We start from the raw sequence: 23,272 nt of genomic DNA on the forward strand, positions 1-23,272 counted from the left end.
ATTCTTTTTTCAAATAAACATATACTTTTTGAAGTTTATTATAGACCCCCAACATAGACAACGCCCGTCATGCCTTGATACTGGACTCTATGCATTTAGCTATCGATACTGGAATTGAAAACATCTTAGTTATGGGTGACTTTAATCTAAATGCTGCACAAACTTCCTCCTGTAAGAAAATTAAAGAAATATGTTGTCAATTCTCTTTGCATCAAATTATTGACTCACCTACTCACTTTACTGAGTCATCTTCATCAGTAATTGACCTTATTTTTACTTCTAATAAAAATCTCATCCATATAAGCGGCGTTGGCGACCCTTTTCTTCAGCACGATGTTAGGTATCACTGTCCCATATACTGTTTACTTAACTTGAAAAAACCAAAGCGACTTCGTCGGGTTAATTCTACAACCCCGTAACTCGATTTTTGGCAAAATTGAGATTTTTATATCATTTTTTTCGTCTCAATGAGCTCTTCACAGTGAACATACTTATGTAGTTGTAGAACTAACATAAAAATGTTTATTTCCAATTCCACAAACCCGTAACTCGCTATTTACATCAAACGTTAATTCTAGACCCCAGTAACTTCTCGTCCAATCAAACATTCTGATTTTGTACCACGTGATACATGACACATCTGTAATGGCTGCCTACTTTATCACAACCAAATATTTGAAAAACTTTTAGTGATTTATTTAAAGATAATTATAGTAATTTTTACCTGAATGTAATATACATATATTGATGATTTAGTTTTTATAGCTCTTACATCATTTTGAATTTAATTTAATAGTAAATGTATTGAATAGATACATATGTAAATACTACATTTATTCGGATGATAACCATTTCGGACGGCCTCGATGAGTACTATTTTTGTTAATTTCCCTAAAGCTTCTTATTTTCAAGTTTTTACACTTTTTGAAAGGGTACTCATTACCTATATAGCTGAACCTATTTTTACATTTGCATTTTGATCATCCATAAAAGTTATAGTTATTAGATGTTCTTGAATGGAAGACAAAATACCACTTTGTTTACATCTAGATGCTATCAGGACAAATTGTTTCAGATTCAACGCTGTTTTCTGAAGCACGAAAAGCATCTACTTAATTTACACTCTAAATCAAAAATTGAAACATAATAGCAACATAGGTATGTGACAGCAACGCATCGTCGAATACCCACGGTTGATAAACATGTAACATAACAAGTGCATACTTTTGAAAAATTAATGTAGATTTCATTTGATAGTAGCATTGATTTTCAAACAGACGTGTAATATTTTACACAGTAGGAGAAGTTAATGATATTTTTTACTTGAATTTTTGCTATGTTTCTAGCCGAAAATTATTACACTTAGTCAATTTTGCTTCAAATGTTTCAATTAGAACCCCGTATGTCGCTTTTATGGTGTAGAAATGACCTGAATGTTTTGTCAACAACCACGTATCTCTCGAATGGGGTTTTAGAATTCAGAATTTGTATGTATTTTCTTATTCATTATGAAAAATTGAAATTAGTTATTTGATATTTTAGCTTTAAAATTGTATGCACAGAAATAAAATTTGGTACATATGTACAACATACAGATTTCTAAATTCACTGAAAATTTTATCTTTATACGGTTTATCATTAAAATGTTATTACAGTTCAAACTTTCAAATGCGATTTTCTAAAAATGACAAAAAAATGACATACGGGTTTGTAGTATTAAGCCAACGACTTTGCTTCTATCGTAATGTTTGGATCTTTGATAAAGGAAATTACGATCTACTTAGACAACTGGCCTCCGAATATGATTGGGATTCCCTTAAAAACGATGATATAAACGTATACGCACATAACATTACTAGCAATATAATATCTCTCTCAAAACAATGTATCCCGACTAGAAAAGTCTTAATCCGCGAAAACGAACCGCCTTGGTTTAAAAATAACTTAAGAGTGCTAATAAGAAAACGAAAACGACTGTATCGAAAAGCCAGACAAACTAATTCACCGTATTATTGGGCACGTTTTCGAACCTTAAGAAACCAAATTATATCAAAAATTCGAGAAGCAAAAAAACAACATATCGACAATCTAGCCCAAAAATTACAACACGAAAACAGGAACTCAAAGAGTTGGTGGTCTTGTCTTAAATCCTTTATTAAACCGTCTTATTCTAACTCAATACCCCCCTTAACCACTAATAATAACACCGTCATCACTGAAAATTTGGAAAAAGCTAATTTCTTGAACGACTTTTTTGTTGCGCAAACACGTATTGACGAAAGTCAGGCTCCAATTCTTACTGACTTGCCCGACATTCCTTATCATCTGGATGATCTCACCATATCACCAGATGAGGTGCAATTAGTAATGAAATCACTTCTTTTGGGAAAGGCCGCTGGTCCTGATGATATTAACAATCGAATCCTTCGTGAACTCTCACATGAACTCAGTGGTCCTCTAAGTTCTCTATTTAACTATTCCATTCAGGTTTCTCAAGTTCCAGACGTATGGAAAGAAGCAAATGTTTCACCTCTTTTCAAATCGGGTGATCCTTCTCTTGTTAATAACTACCGACCAATATCTCTCATAAGTACTGTCAACAAAGTCTTTGAAAGAATCGTATTTAAACATACATTTAATTTTCTGCGTGATAATAATATCATTACATCTCTTCAATCTGGTTTTGTTCCCGGAGACTCCACTGTCAACCAACTAACATACTTATATAATTTGTTTGCACAGGCCATTGATTCTGGTAAAGAAGTCAGGGCTGTGTTTTGTGACATCAGTAAAGCGTTTGATCGGGTCTGGCACAAGGGCCTTATTTATAAATTAAATTGTATCGGTATTTCTGGCCGTCTTTCCTCTTGGTTTTCTTCTTATCTTAAGGACAGAAGACAAAGAGTTATTTTACCAGGTTGTAGATCTTCTCTTAATTTTATTGCCGCTGGTATGCCACAAGGGTCAATTCTTGGGCCTTTGTTGTTTCTTGTTTATATTAACGATATTGTTATCGACATCAATGCCAATATAAGACTTTTCGCCGACGACACTAACCTTTTTATTGTGGTCGAAGACCCCGTGACTGCTTCAACTATCCTTAATTCAGATCTTGATAAGATAACTTCTTGGGCCGAACAATGGTTGGTAAAATTTAATCCCATTAAAACAGAATCACTAATAATAACACGAAAAACAAACCATAATGTAATCCATCCTCCTATCTTTATGCATGGCACACAAATAAAAGAAGTACGCATTCATAAACACTTGGGAATTACTTTCGCTCATGATTTAAGATGGTCCACTCATATTGAATATATCATAAATAAAGCTTGGAAAAGAATAAATGTTATGAAAAAATTAAAATTCCAACTTGATAGGAAATCATTAGAAATAATTTATCAATCTTTCATAAGACCAATTTTAGAATATGGACATGTGCTTTTTGATAATTGTACGCAAAGTGATAAAAAGGACCTCGAACAAATTCAACAAGAAGCCGCTAGAATAATTACTGGAACAACTAAGCTCGTATCAATCGATAAACTCATGAATGAAATTGGCTGGGAATCCCTAGAAAAAAGGAGACACAAACATAAACTTATTCTATTTTTTAAAATGAAAAACAACCTTACACCACATTATCTTTCTGATCTTGTCCCCCCATCGATTGGCAGTGAGCATCGTTACCCTCTCAGGAACGCAGACGACATACAATATATCCGTACAAATACAGAATTTTACTATAAATCATTCTTACCTTCTGTTATTAGGGATTTCAACTCTCTTCCACCTCAAACACAAACTGCTACAACGTTAACATCATTTAAGCGACTTCTTAATACTGATATGCCAAAAGTACCTGCCCATTTTCTATGCGGTGAGCGTAAATTACAAATTTTTCACACAAGATTACGTACTAACTGCAGCTCTCTTTCTGCCGATCTATTTGATAAGAACATTACCGACTCTCCTTTGTGTGAATGTGGTGCGAGAGAAAATGCTTATCACTACTTTTTTGAATGCCCTAAATATACAAACCTACGACCTGAATTAATAAGTACTATATCTCAATTTTGTCATCCTTCCATCAATGTCATTCTTACTGGTTCCACTACTTTACCTTATGATTCTAATGTATCAATCTTTAATTCAGTTCAAAAATATATCCGAGATACAAAACGATTTTAGCGTACTTAAAACCAGAGATGTCTTAACATATTTGACATTTACTAGATTATACATCTTAGTTCCTCGTTATTGTTCCATCATTGTTCATCCATTTCTTCTTTCCTTTTATAATATCTTTTTTTCTTTAAATATTCAGTGTATACCTATTGTATCTGCTAATATACAGCTGTAAGCATTCAAATAAGATAATATTTTATTTCTTCTTACTAAATTCTAAAACAAACAAAAAACTAAGACAGGTGTTTGTCTATTTGTACTTTTTGTGAGTTGCTTTATTCTTCAATCTTTTTTTCCTCCTTTTTACTGTTTGCTCTTACATATGTTATATTGCTAAATACTTAACTCTTAACTATTATGTGAATGTCTTTGAATATTTCAACTAACCGTTGTGTATGATAATGCCATGAACTTTGTTATTGTAAATTATCATAACTGGGAGAGGACATTTATAAGCTTTATAGCTTTCTGCCCAATCCCAAAATGTACTTTGTAAATATTGTTCACTTGCTAAATGTTTTGTTGAATAAATATGTTTAAACCAAATATTTATTTTCATACCACTCGATGAAAATAAATCATGTATTTATAGAAAAAACTTGAATATCCTCTATATATATATATATTTCATTTTTATATTTTTGGGGGGATTGAAGAAAATTGATTTTATAGTATATATCAAGAAGTAAAACACATTTTATGTGAAAAAATAATGCATTTGACATTTTTTAAGAGGGTTGTATAGTGGGTATGGGGGGGGGGGGTGTAGTGACCAATCAATGTGCCGAACACCTGTGGTTCCAGCAGGGTATTTGTTAACACAATAAGGAAGCAATGTGAATAATCGTGATTTACGACTGTCATCTACATAGATTATTGATTTTTCAACATTGAAATATCTAATTTATTTCTAGGGTTATAAGAATATTTGAAATTTTCAGTGATAACAAGAAGGTCCACGAAATGACTCTGCTACGAGCAGCTGTTTTATTGGCAAGCGTTGTAGCGGTCACTGCAGATGGTTTGTATTTCTATGTTCAGTTTGTCCAAAATATAAATGAATAGGTTTAGATTCAAAATCTAACAAGCTTGTACACATATCATAAGTTATAAAGATGTATGACCGTGCATAAACGTTTACTTGTTATATAACTATATAACGAATATATAAAGCTGCAGAATTGCTTTATACGAAAGAAAACAAAACACGAAAATAACTTTATAAATTGACAGCAGATTAAAAGATTATTTATAATACTGCACGTTTGTAATGTTGCTTTTCATTGGATAATGGTGTCGTTTATATTAAGTATAAAGTTTTTTTTTTGAAAGGTTATATGACCCTATATAAACGGTTGTTTGGAAATATAACCTGAGTCGCTAGGCTTGTTATATATGGAAACAACTGTTTATATAGTGTAATTTACCTGCCAAAACTCTTTATAACTAATAGTGATATTACAGTATGTTTTATTTCTCATTCCTTTGTTTATTTTTCTGTAAAATAACATATATTTATCAAACGTATCTGTAATATTACTTTAATGACTGACTTTAATATCACTGACACTGAAATGGCAAAATGACGATTTTTCGGATTTACAAGCGGAGGAATATCTCATGCACTTTGTCTAGGATAAGCAGATAACCGAAAAAGAACCACTAACCTCCCTTATTAAACTAGCTTCACATTTTTCTAACATGAACAAATCTAAAGTTCATGGAGGGGTTCTAACCTACAGTGATGAGTGACAAACGATTATGATTTAATGATTTAGCGACTTGAACCACTCATTCACGATTTGATAAAATTATGTTTAAGTCAACAGATATAGTCAACAGTAAAAATATTCTTTTTTCTTCAGGTTTTATACGGGTATGTTACTATTCAAACGCGGCACAATATCGTCCCGCTCCAGCAAAACTTCTGCCTGATAAAATAGATCCACATATCTGCACACATCTTATCTATGCTTTTGCGAAAGTAGACGAAAATTCCGAGCTGAATTTCACAGAATATAACGATGGAAATTTGTAAGTTGACATATATGTTAATAGTGATAAACCGTTTATCCTTAAGCTTCAAGATAATTCTTATTTTATTAAAAAATAATGTTTTTCTTCTGGTCGGTACATGATCACTTCTGAGATAGGATGTTCTTTGCGAGATAGAATGGACAGTGTCTTAATAAGTTCTTTAACTTAGTTCATATCCCGTCATTTAGATATGTTTTTTTCTCTTTTGTTTCTCCTTTATACCGGAAATTGTAACGTCATTTCCGGTATATAGTCTGTTTTATTTATATTTCTAAAGGGTAAGGAATTTTAATGGCTTGAAGAAGAGCAATCCAAAGCTTGTAACCCTTCTAGCCGTAGGTGGATATAATCAAGGGGCAACTTCACTCTCGAAAATGGCAGACGATCCTAACTTGAGATCAAACTTCGCCCGGAAGGCTGTAGATTTCATCCAAAAATGGGGGTTTGACGGCCTCAGTTTGGATTGGCAGTTCACTTCCGGAACCAGAGCTGAAAGATTTAAGAATAGAAGAAATTTTGTTCAATTATTAAATGTATGTATACTACACAATATCTATGACGTTTGAGCATTAACATATTGATAGAACAATTTGTATACATGTTGATTTAAACAATATTTTGTTAAATAAAAGAGAAGTCAAGTGTGGAGTGTGATATAACGATAACTTGAGAAAGAATTTTATTTGACCGTTTTTACAGAAAAAAATCACAAAGTTCTATCCTTTTCATTTTATTTAACAACAAGCACTTAGCAATCGAAGTAAGTGCTTTTGTCGCTATTACGCTACAAACACAGTTATGTGTAATGTATATCACTTTTATATGTGTTCAAAGATTAGTCATTTTTCTTGCTGCAGGAGTTACGACAAGCAATGGAATCAAGTAAAGAAAAACTATTGCTGTCTGCAGCTGTACCTTGGAATAAAGTCGACATAGATAGTGGCTATGACGTTCGTAACATGGTGAAGTAAGTACAGTCTCATATCAATTGAAATTACCTGAAAGTAACGGACTTTGCTGAATATTCACGAACGTGAAATTCAGCAGTAGCCTATGTGTATATTCAACTTGTAGAATTCAAGGGATCTACTTTAAGTAATAGATATACCATTGCTGCGTTGACGATTTCTGGGTTTGCGTAAATTATACCATAATCACGTGACCTTTCTTATGCCTTAACCTCACGAGACGAAGTCGGACGAAGTCGAGTGAGGTTGCATAAGAAAGGTCACGTGATTATGGTATTCGTCTCGTGAGGTTAAGGCATAAGAAAGGTCACGTGATTATGGTATAATTTACGGTTATTGGAAATTATATTTGGAAGAATTTTACATAAGAAGCGCTGAAGAGCTATAGATATACCATTGCTGCGTTGACGATTTCTGGGTTTGCGTAAATTATACCATAATCACGTGACCTTTCTTATGCCTTAACCTCACGAGACGAAGTCGAGTGAGGTTGCATAAGAAAGGTCACGTGATTATGGTATTCGTCTCGTGAGGTTAAGGCATAAGAAAGGTCACGTGATTATGGTATAATTTACGGTTATTGGAAATTATACTTGGAAGAATTTTACATAAGAAGCGCTGAAGAGCTATAGGTTAATAAACATTTAACCTATAGCTCTTCAGCGCTTCTTATGTAAAATTCTTCCAAGTATAATTTCCAATAACCGTAAATTATACCATACCCAGACTATGGTATAATTTTCAGTTTTGAAGATCGAAGGAGTAGGTGTTTCTGGGCGGAGCTATAGGTTAAAACAGATACACCATTGGTGCGTTGACGATTTCTGGGTTTGCGTAAATTATACCATAATCACGTGACCTTTCTTATGCCTTAACCTCACGAGACGAATACCATAATCACTTGACCTTTCTTATGCAACCTCACTCGACTTCGTCCGACTTCGTCTCGTGAGGTTAAGGCATAAGAAAGGTCACGTGATTATGGTATAATTTACGCAAACCCAGAAATCGTCAACGCAGCAATGGTATATCTATTACTTAATGTGTACATTGTACGTAAATGCGTACGTAAATATGAATAGTAAGGTACTATATAACGCTTAATCGTTATTTGACCACTGTCATTCATGTGACAGCAGTTCAGTGTCAAACATTGTTAACAATTTCAGTGCTCTTTTATATCATATGCATACATGTATTAAAAAAACTTTCCGCCTTTGGATAATGTTTGCAGGTATTTAGATTTCATCAGTTTAATGTCGTACGATATACATGGACCATGGGAGAAGAATGCCGAACACAACAGTCCTTTGTTTGCAAGGGAAGATGAAATCGAGGAAGACGGACAAAAGAACGTGGTAGGTATATGACTGTATAACTTTACCGTTAACTGGAAATATTCTTGGAAACACACATTATTTTTAATCACATCTACTGTTTTTGTACCCCCCCCCGTCCCTCTAAAGCAAGAGCAACAGCAACAAAGAGCAAAATGAAAACAAACGGAATAAAAAACCCACTTCTCCCCCATTAACAACAAGACAAATCAAACAAAAACAGCAAATACAAAAGTAAGTACACCAATTAAAATGAATATAAAATATATAAAAACATGAATTGTTAGACTATGAAGTGAAGCGAGGTTGCGGATATAGAACAACCTTACTTTTCCCCTTTAGTTATAATGCTTACATTAACCAAATAAAAATAAAGGTACATGTATCTTTGAAAGAGAAAAAACACAACAACGAATAAAAAACAGAAAAAAAAACAGAAAAAAGGACAAAAAACAACAAACAAACTCTACTTTAACTAATTCCTTTACGTCTTTAATGAAATATCTGATACTCAATAGGAATGGGCTGCGAGTTACTGGGTCAGCAAAGGTGTTCCGAATGAGAAGTTGATCATAGGTCTCCCAACGTATGGTCGTTCCTTTACTTTAGCCAGGCCTAGTAACAGTGAAATAGGTGCGCCTATTAGAAGTGCAGGTACCATGGGACCTTTCACAAAAGAAAATGGATTTCTAGCATATTATGAGGTATAGTGTTTTTGTAAATCATTTGTTGCATGTCAAACTGACAATTTAATCAACGTGTATAATGTATATTTAGTTTTCTTTGTTATATTCATAATCTTAACTTCAACCTGTACAGTCGGAAGAACGCTGCACACTTTCTGGTTGACCAAACATAAATCAATTATTCAATAATCTTTTTTTTTCTCTCGCGCCGATTTTTCATATATTCTTGATTATATGTAAATTCCAGATTTGTAAAACTCTGCAAGATGGTGCTACACGATATTTGGACGACGAGCATAAAGTACCGCATCTGGTTTCCGGTGACCAGTGGATTAGTTATGATGACAAAGACAGTTTTACGGACAAGGCGAGTGATGCTAGATTTGATATATCTTGAATGAGTTAACAAATCTGATGAAAAAATCAGCTCCTAAATAATGTTATGCATGATATCTTAAAGATGTATTATGTCATAATTGCATAAAATACTTTTATCACAGAAATTTATTGAAATCTATGAAATTCTTGTCTAATTTGAATAAAGAAATGAATAAACTATGTATGGGAAGCTGTATTCCATATTAAGGGTCATGATACGTTCGTCTTTTCTTAAAAAAACTGCTAGTCTTTTTAATGACTACAAATTCATATTGTGACCACCTATAGTGTATAGAGTTTTAAACACAATATATCTACTTTGTGTGAAGTCAAAACATGTTTATTTTATATTTGCAAAGAGGTTGTGTAGCAGTTATCAATATTTTCTAATATGAAATTTGAGCTTGGTATATCTTTCATTTTAGATTGATGAGTAAACTGTTTAATATTCCTTTTAGGGATTTCGCAATTTGATATTATACTATATATAGTTTCATAATGCCATCAAATATTTCTATAATTACATGTACAATGAGGCAAACAAAAAGGAAATGATAGGAAACATTTTTTTTTAAAGAAACTTTTATATAAAGAAAAAAATATGGATTGGATAGATTATCATTTATAGTCGTTTTTATGTTATGTATTTCCCTTTGGGAGCAAATATGTTAAATATTATATGCGTTCAGCTGGGTTTGTTTTGTCATTGAAATAAATGAACACTTTCATCTGTAGCTTGAGTACATAAAGACGAACAGTTTTGGTGGAGCTATGGTTTGGGAAATTGGGCTCGATGATTTTAATAATATATGTGGAAGCGGAAACTACCCATTGATGAAAGTCATTCGTGAAGAGCTAGGAACATCTGATGATGAAGATGAGGATCAATCTCCGTCAGATCAAACGCAACGCCCACCTCAGACTACAAGACCAACACCAGCTCCGCCCCAGACTGCGAGACCAACGCCAGCTCCACCCCAGACAACGAGACCAACACCAGCCCCACCACAGACCGAGAGACCAACACAAGCCCCGCCCCAAACCACAAGACCAGCGCAAACAGACGCGCCTACATCAAAACAAACTCCACAAGGTAACTAATAGTAAAGCAATTCAAACACCCAAACTTGATAAAATTCCTCTGTATAGGCCATCTTAACACTCCTTGCTAATTTGCCAGTTGCATTTGTTTTTTTGTTGTTGTTTTTTTTTGTTTTTTTCACTACTAGGGAATATCCATTCTTATTTAACATAATGTCAGACGTGTCAACTGTCGACATTGTGCATTGTTCTGACTGAGCTCCAAATCAAATATTTATCTAGCTTTGTTACAGTAACATATTACAGCATAGTTTAAACGAGAAAGTAATAACTAATAAAGAATAAATAAATTAAGAAAATCTGTGTCCTAAATAGTTTATATGAAAAGTCTGTAATTCTTCTTCAGAGATTTGCAAACAGAACAGATTTGGCTATTTTGAACACCCGGACAGCTGCTCGAAATTCATCATATGTAATCATTATAATCCTGTCATAAGACCGTGCGCGCCAGGAACATACTGGGACCAGAAAATCAAAAATTGTAACCATATGTGGGCAGTTGACTGTAAAGTTAAAAGAGGTAAGCTTGTTTTAATCAGTCCAATTTTTAATTCAAATAGTCGAAAAACAATCTCACTAATTATGGATGTATTTTACATTGTCCCACCGGTGTTCATTTAGCATAGCAAATTAAATTGTGCAAGTACTGTGAAATATACTGTATATGTATTTAATTTTTGGCTTTTGCTAATACGTTTTTTCTGTTTAAATATCTTGCCAGTGTTGTCAATGAATGAGTCCGAGACAGAAAAAGCATTGATTGAAACACTCTTGCGAAAGCTGCAGAATAAAATGTCAGATGCTGATGCAGAAAACGCAGAGTCGTCCGGGACATTGACTTCCGGATTGATACAGAACTAACACGGAGGCCGGACTTGGTTAGAAGTTTAACACGGAGGCATTATCTTTTGTAAAATATAACACGGAGACTCAATCTGAATAACGAATAGAACACTACTCTTCATACGTGTAAATGATTGTACATGAAAGACTCAATATATATAACTTCCGCAAGAAAAACGAAAGTGGCCAACTGAAAAGTTGACTGTATTAAAGAGAAATAACATTTTACATTAAATTTTATTAATAAAGTACATGGCATTCCTTTAACTAAAACTTGATAAACTTTAAATTACATTTTGTGCAATATATATATATATATGGCTTTTAATGTTTTATATTAACATGTATATGATTTTTACTGTCACTATGATTACTACAATAACAAGTGGTATTGTTGTATCTTGTACTTGATACATGTCTTCAAATAAAATCGACCAATCAAAATCAGCTTGTTATTGTCTAAAAATAGCTAGACCGGTTCTAGAATATTTCAGGAATGCTGTCCATGATTGGAAAAATGGCCGCGAGAGACATGAAAAGACAAAGCAGGTGTCCATGACAACTTGATATCTTTATTATACGTGGATCACGTTATTTTATTTAAGAACGTTTGTAGCTTATATGAATGGACCATCATATGTCTGCTTCCTAGGATTAACCATTCCTGTGTCATACTTGAATCCTAGATCCTTTGAATGAGAATGGACTGACACCCTAACTACCATTCCAACGCTATCTAGAGAATAAATCTTTCGTTATGAACATTAATCTATATGATGAATAATGTCTATTGTTATTGGTAAGGAAACATATACTAGGAATAATTTAGCATTCTGTTCAAAAAGAGTTACTTAATCCTCCAATTGCTGAAATTGATAAGTCTTTGTTCCTGCAATCTTGCAAGCTCTATATTTTAGACTGACGTTAATATTTTCATCTTGATCTCCTAAAATTTGACGATGTACAGTACTAAAAATGGAAACTGGACACGTTCATAAAGTAAGGGTTGAATGAAAATGTTAGTATTTGTGGCAATTATTTTTGTATATAACAAGGAAGACATAATAAATGTCCACTTGGCATAAAAGTTCTTTACTAAAAGCAATGTCGCAAAATAAAAACCCGACATGAAGATAACAATAATATTAATAAAACATTCAACTGATTTTCAATAAAAAATTGGAAAAGCATGGTACGACATATTATCGAACATATTTTGTTGTTCCGTTTGCGGGTATAAATAAAGGCATAAACAGCAACAATTGTACATAATTTCCTTTTCATTAACAACGTAAATAAAGAAAATAAGCTGATCTATTTTATGTAATATTATTTATCATAATAATAAATAAAATACATGTAATGGTTTGGTGGTTCCTTGTTTTAACAGGAAAACCCCGGCCGGAAAACTCATCATATAAATACTGTATTGCATTACCGGCTATAGTGTTACGTGCCTTGCATGTCAATCCCCAGCCGCACATAATCCTAATCAGAACCCCACACAATCCTATGATCTAAAACGAAATATATATGAAAATCAAAATCAAATCTGTGTTTTGTAATACAGTGTATAGTATAGCCCTAGTCATTTTAACGTTATGAGCCTTCGCTCGTATCGGAAGTATGCGCAGTTTGCTTTTATTATGAACATGGATCTATTGAAAAGCGGCAAAAAACAAGAAGTATCTTTAAAAAAGATACTCGGCCGTTCTAAAACTGGTTTATTTGCAATATCGTATCTTAAAATTAATACGGATAGAAAGTCGTTTTAAAATGTAGGTGTAATATTTTGATAATGTATAAGGTATATATAATTGACATTCAAAGGAATATAAAGTCTATTTCGGTAAAATTATGATTGAATATATGTCTGACAGTTTGAAGTCAATATCCAAAGCTTGACGAGAAGAAGATGCGATTGTCGACGACAAAGATTGTGTTCGAAGGGAGCGGAAGGGATGCGGGGAATGAAATTGCATAATTATTTTTTATAATTCCTCTTACTATACAGACAATGCCGGATGTTTGCATAAAGTAATAATATTGTGATTAAATTGATAGAAATATCAATTCATGTATGAAAATAAAACATGAACTTAACGCCTATCCAGCTGAATCTATTCTTAAGATGCAGTGAATTGTAATACATGCCACCGGGACCGAAGAGAAGCCTGATTTGAGTCTTGTATTGGACATTGTTTATTTCCTTTAGTAAGATATCTAACTTTCCGTGTTTCTCATCATCAAGGCGAAATTATGAACATAAGAAGGAGCAATAACGTCGTCTACCGCAAGCAGAGAGAATGATTCCCAAAGAATGGAATTCTTTTATCCCCAACCATCCCCTTAACTCGCTTTCCTGCCGGCTTAACAGGGCTAATTTTGCCTAGTGTCGATTGTTTTCAATCATGAACAATAATTGGTTAAAAGCATTGACTATATATAGTGTCTTTTTAATTAATTTTGTGAAGTTCCAATTTAAAGAAACAATCGAATATAAATTTTGAAAAATCAATATCTATACTGGATGTTGATTGGTACACATACAGTTAAGGGCCTATAAGTATTTAACCTGCACGCGGTTGTTGCGGCTAGCCTGGCTCTATACTGGTAGAACACTGTTCACATTTGATTACAGCATTCTGAGATTTCAATCTTGAGGCACACTTTTCGCATATTTTATGATTGCGCGAAGGACAATATATGAATGTGGTCATTCAATAATGCTAGTTGTGGTACATTATGTAGTACATCATTTCTTGTTTTATCAATTATCAAAAACAATTTATTATTCATTTAATATTTATTGCTTATAATATTTTCAACTCCATAAATAATTACAGTTTGAGCAACTCTATTTCATTCAAAAGGTCTAATAGGTCTCTGCATTCATGTGATGCGGTGGTTGAACTGTCCTCTAGTAAATTCAATGTGGCTTACTGCCGTGATCCGTATGAAAACTAACAACACCACCTACGTTTCATTCTAAATGAGCCGCGCCATGACAAAACCAACATAATGGGTTTGCGACTAGCGTGGATCCAGACCAGCCTGCGCATCCGCGCAGTTTGATCAGGATACATGCTGTTCGCTGTCAGTTTCTCTACTTGTAATAGGGTATGTAAGCGAACAGCATGGATCATGATCAGACTGCGCGGATGCGCAGGCTGGTCTGGATCCATGCTGGTCGCAAACCCACTATGTTGGTTTTGTCGTGACGCGGCTCAAATATTCTTTACAGAGCTTAGATTTGAACCCGGATATATTATAATGATTTATATTAGTAAAGGTTAGTACTGAAGAGTTTATACAGAAATGATTTCAGACACTTATTATAATAAAATATTTTTCGTTAGTAACTTGACTATATTATTCTTATATAAAAAGCTTTACAACTGGACCATGTTTAATACTTTTGAACCATTATAAATTTTATATGGTATATCTCAAGTAAATCTACGATTTCTCATAAGATATCATTTTATGTAAAATAAGTAAATTTGAAACTCTTTTCAGCGTTAAATGGTCGAACAACACGCATTTGTTCGTGCGAGGGCGGACAAAATTGCTACCCTATCCGAAAACTTTCAATAAAAGTTTCCGGTTACTCCATCAATGAAACTGGATACACTTAATATAATCCGATCAAATACAAATTTGACTGAAGAGTGCCGAAATAGGATGTCATCTGTCGAGCTGGCCAATGAATTTTATTGCGAGAGAATGGTTTACACCCATGTACGCCTTCCCCGTTGTTCAAATATTGGATAAACTTAAATTTGCAAAGTCATATAAATCTACAATAACTTTTTACCCTTTTCGGAAAACGTAAATGAAATAGTGTTTCAAAACTTTTGGAGATTTATTTTGAATTCGGTAAGTCTCGAGTCGTTTAGTCTTTGGTTTTATTACATGTATTAGCTCTATTGTTAATGTATTATTGTTATTATTATTTTGTCACTTTTTTCAATATCAAGATAATCATATATAAAGATAAAAGATATAATTATGTTTAACAGCTACATAAAACTATGCAAGCTAGACCTTCTGTAAAGTAATGCGTTGTAATTATGATGTAGTGTGTTTGTTCTTAACGTAATAAAAAATCAGCAAGATTGTTGTCAAGCTGCTCTAATAAAAGAAATATGAATGCAAATCAAGTGTTTGTAATAACAAAAAGAAATGCATAACAAGCAGTAAACTTTTATTAGCCGGGGTACAGTTTTGTAAAACGTGCATTTTAACAGATGCATGCCTGCTTCCATGCTTTCTCACGGCGATGTACACATGGCTTTGATAGTGGAAATATTACCAGACAATCTCCAATGTGTGAATTACAACAAATCAACATTATATTAAAAATGTGTATACAGTGTATATAAAGATACCGATTTATTTTTTAATTCAAGGTGAAAGACAAAAGTGTCTCGAAATGATGTTACTAAAAATAGCCCTTATTACGGCTGTTTTCAGTTACGTTAAAGGTAAGTACTTTTTTGCACTTATAAAACAAAACTTTAATATCTGCTGTTTTTACTTACGTTTAAGGCACATTATGCCCCAGAAACGAATAATTTTTTATTTCTTTAGAAAGGGCAAAGCTGGCTTATGAGTAAGTGGAATGCTTAAACGTGAAAAAAAAATAAGATGAATGTGAAAGTATTTGCCATTCTGGTATAAAAATGAAAACAATGTAGTATTTTAACTTTCATACAAAATACGAAAGCACTGTCACTGTGCTATTTTTTAAAAGGCAACATGGTCAAAAGATGATTCATGTAGCTGGCCAATGAGTATATCCTTTTAGAAACTATGACATGAACACCAAAAACAAAAAAGCTATTTAGAAAACAAAAATGCATTTCGTTGGCGTAATGGGTCTTTAAAGGTACATATGTTAAAAGTATCTCAGCTCATAACTCTCCAGAGTACCGGATGATACTGTCTTGCGCATGACCTAAACAAAATATATTTGATATATAGGCTGGAATAGCTAGCGGGTGTTCGAACCCATGACTGCTTAATTGTTAGCCATACAAAAATTACAAATATATATACAACGTGTCTTCTGTAAAGAAAGAGAACGTTATGGTTCTTTTTGTGAATTGAAGACGCTTTCTGAAGTTTCTTCTTATTTTACAAATACAAAAAGGAAACTTATATCAGTGAATAGAATGAGAGCAAACATATTAATAGTTGAAATAAATTTATGAAAGAATTGAGGTCGCAAACTTGTTGTGTTGGCATCAACATGAATGTAGTAAGAAACATGGTTATAATATGATCCTATTTCTTCGTTGAAGAAATTGGTGTAAAAGAATCTGGGTGTAATCATGGCCCCGTAATTTTCATTATCAAAATAAAACTGTTCTTTTCTTCAGGGCATTTCAGAGTTTGTTATTACTCAAACTCGGCACTGTATCGACCCGTGCCAGCACGTATTACGCCGGCAAAGATAGATCCACATTTGTGTACGCATCTTATTTACGCCTTTGCTCAACTGAACCAAAGTTCTGAAATAATATTCACGGAACCGACCGATAGAGAAATGTTAGTATAGATCTATATAAGTGTATAACTGCATTCATGTATCAAATATATACATTTATATATATTTTACAACTAACTGCAGCATATCGGCATCTTTCTTTCTTTCTCTTTTATCAAACTACATTACAAGTTTTATCAAGATTGATGATGTAATAAAATATACACTACAGATGGAAACTCTCCATTAATTAAAAGTAATTTATCCTTGTGCATTCATATGTGAAGTTAATATAGCTTTGTTTACCTGCAAATACACAGGGTGGATGAATTCACTAGTTTGAAGTTAAAGAATCCCTCACTGAAAACACTGCTGGCAGTTGGTGGATACAATCAAGGAAGTACACAGTTTTCCGACCTAGCAGCCGACGCAAATCTTCGCAAGACCTTTGCAAGAAAAGCTATAGAATTTCTTAACTTATGGGGTTTCGATGGCCTTGACCTCAACTGGGAATTTCCGGCTGGCAAAGGTGGGAGAAGATCAGCTGATAAGAGGAATTATATTTCGCTTATTCGGGTACAATCCTTCATACACATATCCGACAATTCTTAACCAACCTTAATTAAAGCGCTCAGTACACAAAATTTATTTTGTTGCACCATGTCTTATAGAAGTTTATTTGATATTGATAAGAAGCTTCAAGAGTGAAAATTCATGTCGAGTTTTTACGAGCATTACTGCATATAAAAGACAAAAATAGGGCAATCGCATCCAATATATGAGATGTGCAATTAATTAAAAACAATTCCTGAAAATAACTTGAAACATTGTGATAGGTTAGAGTACTTTTTGCTTTCTTAAACTGACCCTTTTCTGTACCTACGGCCGAAACTTAGATTTACGTGTTGAAATAAATAATGGCAATCAGTGTTTGCCATCTTATATATTGCTTTATGGAACCTCGAGTTCCCGTGCTTCCTGTATTAATCCAAGACTTAACATAAAAACGTTCTAATGTAATATTTCTAGCTCGTGTGTAATTTTTATCCATTATAAAACAGGAACTCAGGAGGCAGTTCGATGCGGAATACTATAAACCGATGCTTACCGCAGCGGTCCCTCATCTAAAGGTATTGCTAAGAAGAGGTTACGACTTGGAGGAAATGGCCAAGTAAGTACAGCAATTAACTAAGATCAAAAGCATTTTCTTTCAAACTCGAATGTCGTATATTAATTCACAGAGAAAGTGCAATGCTCCCAGAACTACTTTTAAAAAGATACCTTGTTTATTGTTGATTAAGAAAGAGTTTTGTTGCACATCAATTGATTTCAATTATTTGTCTATTTTGCTTCTTTAGAAACCTTGACTTCATTAGTCTTATGGCATATGATTTTCATGGAGATTGGGAAAGAGTTGCTGGTCATAATAGTCCTTTATTTCAAAGGAGTTCCGAAAGTTCGGCTGACCTAGAAAAGAATGTTGTAAGTAAAATCAATTATGCTATAGTACTTAAAATATGCTGTCTTAAAGACGCATTTAGACCATGTGCAATAACAATTTATGTGCCTTATTAATGGAGCTGTCACATCAAACTAGTTGTTGATTAACACGTCCAATGCCCTTTAACGGAGTGTGCTCTAGTTAAAAATATAATATCTACAATGCGATCCAAAATTAGTTCATAAACCGTTATTTATACGTCTATCGCGTCTCAAACCAATATGAAGTCTGTTTGGATCTGGTTAAATTGCCCGCCGTCTGCAGACAGTTTGAATTCGTTGTACTACTAGTTTGTAACACGACCACCTCGTTCGTAAGAAGTTCAAAACGTTCTGACCACGCGTCTTTATCATGTTCCTCATCATGCGTTCAGATCGTCATTACACACACGTTCCGACTTGCCAGCATGTTTCTGCAAGTCTTGATTCTAGTTCGACCGTTCAAACAGTTTACATGAAACCAACGACATTCGTAATCACCATACCTTAAAGTAAGAAAAGAGCTAGATAAGCTGGTCCTCGCCCAACACGTTCTTCGTATTATCCATCTCCTCTGTTGCTCTTCCATCTTGAATCCTTGCTCTGGTTGAAACCAAAATAAATAATTCCTATACTCAGCATCGTTACAGATGCTAAATTATCCATGGTTCATTTCAATTGTGAACCAGTGCGAAAACGACCTGTATTTATTTCTACTCGGTCCGAGTGTACTGTAAACAGGGGAGACGTTGTAATAACCGCTTCATTACGTACCCAAGACAAGTTGATCGTGCTGAGAACCTATTTTGAACGTTTAGGACTACAATATGTAAATTGAAACGTGTTACAAAATTGTACAAACAAATTAATGTTAATTTTTTGTATTTAAACGGAATTATTATAAAGTACTTTTGACGTAATGAAACCGAGTCACGTTTGTCTGTGAAAGGGATGACCGAGCTACAAACTGACAGATCTGTGTAAATTCTCTATAATGCCAATCGTCGCCAGACACCAAGAAGTTATTGCACGTCTCTAGTACGATATAAGTACGGCAATTGCGTCCGAAATACGTTCATCTCGTTTTTGGTCGTTTTCAGAACGTATGCAGTCCGTCTTACTGGTCAAACAAAAATTTTGAGTAAAAATTTAAGTTTTGGGGCATAATTCCCGTCATATCCTAAATTTAAAACACGAACACTCCGTTTTCGCACAGTTTGATAACCGTTAGGCCACATACTTTAGAATGTACTTCGAACTTTCTTGGTGTGACAGGGGTATTACCCATTCATATATATTTTAATATTGAGTTTGAAAGAGTCTCTTACGGCTTCAACTGCATATCCAATTATTTTGCCGCTCTTTCTATGGCTATTATTTTTCATTGTAACAATTAAACTGTAGGTTTAATTCGGAAATAGGATAATATTTTATTGAATACTTTAGTTCATATGATACTATGTTGTAGGAAATAATACACTTTATATACTAGCATTGTAGTTGAATTTGCTAAAATATACCACATGAATTATAAGCTATATATAGCCCGTGACCAGCTTTTTGTGTACTTGTTCTGTGTATACCAAACGAAAAATAACTTTATAAATATGTAAAACAGATTTGCATAGCATTTTACGTTTTAGACGATAAATACAATATCCAAGCAACGCTGTTTGATTGAACTCTCTTGTTGCCGTGGAGATTAATGCTTATCATGATTGTAACGAAATAAGCTAAAAAGTTAATGCCACCAGATTTGTTCAATAATTGGGGCGAAACCTTTATCTTTATGTAAACCTGTGGAGCGAGATTTCGAGAGCCGTGAGTTCGAGTCTCTGTGAGGCTTCATATTTTTTCTTACCCTGTGTTATTGATATTAAACTGCACAAAGCAATTTTACGATGATCAATAACTCTTCATATTGTACGTAGAAATCAACTAGTCCCTTTTTGAGGGTCATATAATGCAAAATATCTGATACACACATATATATTCTTGTTCATTTAACAATCTGGACAAAACCATTTATCATTTTTGGGGGAAATTAAAAAATATGTACCAACATAATAGCGAACAGTGCAGGCCATGATTAGACTGCGCGTGACGTGCAGCCTGATCCTGTCCTGGTCTGAATTAGTTGCAAATGTAGATACAGTCGCCGCCAATGGGCTGAAATATTTTTCAGGACTGGGCTGCTAATTATCTTGTAAGCCAAAATGTTCCAAAGGAAAAGTTGGTGATTGGACTTCCGGCTTACGGGCGCTCCTACAGACTCGCTAACAAGAACGTTAAGTCTATTGGTTCTAGAATCCGAGGTGCTGGACCACGGCAACCATATACAAACGAATATGGATTCCTGGCATATAATGAGGTTGACTTTTTTCATATACATATATTCTAATAAAGAAACTATATCTATTTTTGAGGTGGTTCAGGTTGCTGACTAATAATCGATTGCCACTTACCATAGTGGTTTCAAATCGCAGCAGACACTTTGAATTCGTCCATGTAAGGAAGCTTTCCATGCCACTAGCTTCCGAATGATATGTCACGCTAATTAAGTATTGCACGAAGGAGCGGCACATGAAAATATTTCTGTTGCTCTTAGTCAAATAGATGCTTATTGATATTTCATGGCTAACTATACCGACCTAATATACAAAGCCAATAGCATGTACTGTTTTTCTCAGGCTATGTTTGACATTATAAGAATATATTAATGTAGATCTTTCTCAATATTTTGATGGATTCTACTAAGGTACCAGGTCTTACCTACAACAAGAGCCACCGCCGGGCGGAGGCAACGCTCGATTTTTTACTTTCTTAAAGCAAACAAAGAAACGTTTGAACAAATCTTAATGTTTCCTTTTTATAATTTTAATAGGTCTGTCTTGTCACATTAGTTTTGTAAAAGTATGAATCCTTTCCATATATGTCCGCGTGTGTATTACAGAAGAAAAAAGAGAGAGAAAAATGATTATATATATACGCATTTCAAAATTCATATTGTAGACTGAAAAGCGAACAGTGCAGACCGTGTTTAGATAGCACTGGCGTCCCTGCTGATCTAGGTTTGCACTGTAGTTTGAATTACTGTCAGCAAGCTAAAACTTAAAAACCAACCTAAAACCTCATCAGATTGTCACATTATTTGAATGAATGATAAAAGTGTTTGTTCATTTTCTTACCACAAGGTTTGCGAATTGGCAGCTAACGGCGAAGAATTGTTGGAATTTGAACAGAAAGTTCCCTACCTGATACACGAGGACCATTGGATAGGCTACGATGATGTGAAAAGTTTTGAAGTCAAGGTGATTTTACCTTAACCTTAAAGCAGCACGCCTCTAGATTCATGCTTGTTTTCATGAAAATTTGAAAATGTATTTGATTGTATAATATTGTGAAATAACCAAAAGGAAGCAATTTACACATTATCAATGACCCTTACAGGCCATGTAAATTACCAAAAAGTGGTCAAAATATATGCATAAATAGCCATTACTGCGAAAGTAACGCAGTAGAAATTCAGTTGTAAGTCATTAACCGCACAAATTTAACATGTAAAATATTACTTGAATCTTGAATCATTTTACGTTTCCTAAAATCGTAGTACATATTTCTCAAGTTTGATTTTATTGAAATATTTTGACTCATCTAGAGCCATGCTGCTTAAAAAATACATCTCTCTTATTTATCAAACTGATTAAAATCAAATTTGTATCTCGAGTACTTTGATTTTTTTCAAAATTTATATTTAATTGTACATATTTATATGATCCATGTAATTCTTCCAAAATCTTTGAAATAATGCTACATAATAAGTAAAATAATGACCATTGGGCTGTTTCTATTTATAGCTCAACTATATAAAAGAGAATGGATATGCCGGGGCAATGGTCTGGAGTATAGATATGGACGATTTTGGCGGACTTTGTCCAGACTTTACGCAACCTTTCCCTTTGGTACGCAAAATGAAGGATATATTATATGATGTAGAAGATGAGGACGACACTGACCAATATGTGGACCAATATGATGACCAGTATGGGGACCAATATGGTGACCAATATGGTTTCTATCCCGGAGATTATTATCAGTATGGTAATGAGTATCTAGATCGAAGAGGAAAGAATTTTGTCAATCTTCGCTAACTGGAACTGTTATTTGAACTTTTACCCTTTTAAGTGCCATATAGAAAACACATGACATTGTATTGAGTTATATTTAACCTGTAGAACATCTCCTCTGTATCTTAATTAAAGCATACCAAAGTAATTGAAAGAACGATTGTATAAACTTCCGGTATATCGGGTAGCGCATGGGCGTTGACACCGCTGAATTAGATTTGTACATTTTGCATACGTTTAATATAAGATAAACTTTTTGTTAAACCAGGTACGTATATTAATGTACATACCTGGTTAAACCTATCTTACGATAATAATACAAAATAAACAGCATGACTGGACTGTGTTTATTTTAGTTTTGGTTTCCAAAGTATATTTCACTATTATCTATAGTTACAGCAATGCATCCTTTACAGAAATCAGATTCTGTCCGCTCATTTGAATGGTATAACAACACTTGGAAAGAAACCACGTACTTTAATATACTTTTCATAGTTTAATGGCTCTGTACAAGTTTCATATATAATGCTAAATCTGTCGAATATCATGATATATTTCTATCTGTTTACAGTTTGTTGTAGTCATAGATGTACGTTGGGCATGCCTAACTTGGGCTAATAAACTATATTTGATC

At 33.8% G+C, this 23,272-nt stretch overlaps 1 protein-coding gene across 1 annotated transcript in view; it reads left to right on the plus strand.

The window, feature by feature from the left end:
• The window catches only part of LOC132725034 (probable chitinase 10), a 47,656-nt gene extending 24,384 nt beyond the window's left edge, over positions 1-23,272 (plus strand). The window contains exons 14-32 of the mRNA XM_060710020.1: positions 2,234-3,143; positions 5,106-5,212; positions 6,057-6,225; positions 6,506-6,761; positions 7,086-7,195; positions 8,431-8,554; positions 9,052-9,237; positions 9,467-9,586; positions 10,333-10,690; positions 11,045-11,218; positions 11,420-11,557; positions 15,954-16,028; positions 16,926-17,094; positions 17,353-17,608; positions 18,094-18,203; positions 18,391-18,514; positions 20,697-20,882; positions 21,706-21,822; positions 22,369-23,272. Coding sequence (XP_060566003.1) covers positions 2,234-3,143; positions 5,106-5,212; positions 6,057-6,225; positions 6,506-6,761; positions 7,086-7,195; positions 8,431-8,554; positions 9,052-9,237; positions 9,467-9,586; positions 10,333-10,690; positions 11,045-11,218; positions 11,420-11,557; positions 15,954-16,028; positions 16,926-17,094; positions 17,353-17,608; positions 18,094-18,203; positions 18,391-18,514; positions 20,697-20,882; positions 21,706-21,822; positions 22,369-22,662 — 3,983 coding nt within the window. The 3' untranslated portion in view covers positions 22,663-23,272. The remainder of the gene's footprint in view (positions 1-2,233; positions 3,144-5,105; positions 5,213-6,056; positions 6,226-6,505; positions 6,762-7,085; positions 7,196-8,430; positions 8,555-9,051; positions 9,238-9,466; positions 9,587-10,332; positions 10,691-11,044; positions 11,219-11,419; positions 11,558-15,953; positions 16,029-16,925; positions 17,095-17,352; positions 17,609-18,093; positions 18,204-18,390; positions 18,515-20,696; positions 20,883-21,705; positions 21,823-22,368) is intronic.

The sequence above is a fragment of the Ruditapes philippinarum genome, unplaced genomic scaffold (assembly GCF_026571515.1).
Source record: "Ruditapes philippinarum isolate M1 unplaced genomic scaffold, ASM2657151v2 ctg2571_1_1_1_1, whole genome shotgun sequence".
Classification (NCBI taxonomy): domain Eukaryota; kingdom Metazoa; phylum Mollusca; class Bivalvia; order Venerida; family Veneridae; genus Ruditapes; species Ruditapes philippinarum.